Genomic DNA, 2587 nt, shown 5'->3' on the forward strand with positions numbered 1-2587 from the left:
AACCTCAACATAACAAATGTAATTGAATAAAAGAAAATACAGTGTAACTTAATATATAAATATAAATACATTAAATTATATAGCTACAAAATAGAAACATAGTTGGAACAAAACAGTCAATCTGCATTTAGACTAAAAAATCAATTATATAATTCAAGAAACAATAGTAAAAAAATGAATTATTAATATAATCATTCACACAACATTCACACAGCCCACCAGACCAGTCCCAAGTCCAACCACACGCTACCCCCGCAGACTCGCCAACAAAATCCGCTTGACCTCCACCCCAAAGCGAGCACGCCCATCAATGGCCCGGACAGAAGCAGGAAGATTATTCCACAGCCTACAACCAGTGACAGTAAATGATCTCTCAAAAGTCGTCGTTCTATGAATGGGAAAAGCTAGCAGCAAGTTGCCATGCCTTGTTGCACGTTCACCGATCTCAGACAGGAATCTGAAGCTCTCAGACAGATAAGATGGAGATTTGGTTTTGATTATTGAGTGAAGCATAGTCAATATGTGCAAAGTACGAAGATCATTCAATTTTAGGAGAGATGGCTGTACATAAAAAGGTGTAACATGATCAAATCGTCTAGCATTGAAAATAAATCGAATACAATAGTTCTGTGTACGCTGCAGTCGGTTAGAGAGCTCAACAGTCATGTCGTTCATGACAGTGTCGCAGTAGCTGAAGTGAGGTAGCACAAGAGTCTTGACCAGCATGATCTTGATGTTGAGTGGAAGAAACAGGGCAAATCGTTTCAAGCTATGGATGCAAGCAAACACCATCTTACAAACAATCTCAACCTGATTGAGCCATGAGAGTGTTTTAGAGATAACAAGACCAAGGTTTTTAACACTCTCAGAATACTCCAACTCAATGCCATTCAGCCTCAACCTTGGAACATTCTGAGCTCTGAATCGGTTATGAGTCACAATGATACTCTGTGTCTTACCTTCATTCAATCTCAATGCATGATTATATGCCCAGCCACTAATAGCATCAATATCAATGCATGATTATATGCCCAGCCACTAATAGCATCAATATCAGAATTCATCTGCTCGACACATGCATCAGACTCACCTGCAGAAAAATGTTTATAGATCGTAAGATCATCAGCATACAGATGAAATTTGCAGTGTTTTATGCATTTCGCGATGTCATCGATGTAGAGAGAGAACAGAAGAGGCCCAAGAACAGAGCCTTGGGGGACTCCTCGGGTTACATTTCTCCATGAAGAGACCTCATTATTGGCCCTGACACACTGTTGGCGATTCGACAAGTAAGACTCGATCCATTTTACACAACCCTCTCCAAATCCAAGATTCCTTAATTTCAGAAGGAGGAGTGGATGATGAACACAGTCGAACGCCTTTGAAAAATCGAATAGTGTCATAATAGTACCCTGACTACTATCCATAGCTGACCTGATATCCTCAGTAACTTTGAGCAGAGCAGTGGTCGTACTGAGACGTGTGCGGAACCCAGACTGAAAGGTAGACAGAAGATGGAAACGTTCTAGAAAAACAGAAAACTGCTGATGAACAAGTTTCTCGAGACATTTAGACAGAGCTGGGAGAATACTGATAGGCCTCAGATCTGATAATGATTTAACTGAAGAGCATTTGGGCAGAGGTGAGACTAAGGCTGATTTCCAAATTGAGGGGAAAAAGGACGATTCCAAAGATTTGAAAATTATCGTAAGAATAGGCAAGGTGAAGGGAAGAGTATCTTTGATGAATTTGATAGGTATGCAATCAACTCCTACTGCATTGCTTGTCATTCCCATGATTATCCTCATTATAATTATCAGCTTCAGTCACAGGAGAAAAGGAGAGCTGCTGAGCAGGTGCTACATGAGGCGCCGCTCTTAGCCTGTTCAAGTGGTCATGAGCTCCAGACAGGTCAACAGGATTATCAGTAAAGTTATCATTGATATCATCTAAATTGAAAGGTATATTATGATGAACATGTGATTTTCCAATACCCAAGTTTTTCAATTTCGACCATACCGTTCTAGTACGCTGCTTGCCAGAAAGAGAGTGGTAATAGAACCTGACCTTGGCATTTCTAATCTCCTGCTGGATTTTGTTTCCAAGCCGCTTATACTCCGCCCAATCCACCACAGATTAAATTTATTGTAGCGTGAGTTAGCAAATTCTTGACTAAATATCAATCATGAATAATTGCGATAAAGTAGTAATTTGAGAAATATTATTTGAAAATAATTTTTTTTTATTTGTAAAAATTGGGAGAAGACAGTTTTGGGCTATGCCTGTTGTCTTCTTCCAATCATATTATATTTATTATAATTATGATCTGTAATTGCCAATGGAATAAATAAATAAATGTTGTAATATTGAAACAAGTAATTGAATAAATAACCGGATTGATTACAGTGAATATTATAATTCAATGTAACAGAATTTCAATGATGACTGATCATTGTATAATTCAACTAATAAATTAATATCAGTAGCATTTCTACAAAATCTTTTCTTTCACGTTCCTGGCTCGTGATAAGTTACTTGTTTCTAAAACAGGTGTTGTTAAACAATAGTGAAGATCTTGGCATTTGCA

At 38.0% G+C, this 2587-nt stretch overlaps 1 protein-coding gene across 1 annotated transcript; it reads right to left on the minus strand.

Annotated features, from left to right (window-relative positions):
- Positions 1–246: 246 nt before the first annotated feature.
- LOC120351066 lies at positions 247–1107 on the minus strand. Its single transcript, XM_039427015.1, has 2 exons — positions 1028–1107; positions 247–986 (listed from the first exon to the last, which is right to left on the minus strand). Exons 1-2 carry the CDS (start codon positions 1062–1064, stop codon positions 247–249), a joined length of 777 nt encoding a protein of 258 aa, XP_039282949.1. The 5' UTR covers positions 1065–1107.
- Between the last annotated feature and the right edge of the window lie 1480 nt (positions 1108–2587).

This window comes from Nilaparvata lugens, chromosome 4, assembly GCF_014356525.2.
Source record: "Nilaparvata lugens isolate BPH chromosome 4, ASM1435652v1, whole genome shotgun sequence".
Taxonomy (NCBI): domain Eukaryota; kingdom Metazoa; phylum Arthropoda; class Insecta; order Hemiptera; family Delphacidae; genus Nilaparvata; species Nilaparvata lugens.

What these genes read in the sequence shown, in the direction of transcription:
- LOC120351066 (XM_039427015.1), bottom strand. Translation starts at nt 1,064, where the DNA reads ATGAATTCTGATATTGATGCTATTAGTGGCTGGGCAT. An exon ending in TGCTATTAGTGGCTGGGCAT is followed by an intron (nt 987 to 1,027) that starts ATAATCATGCAT and finishes GTGGCTGGGCAT; the next exon opens with ATAATCATGCATTGAGATTG.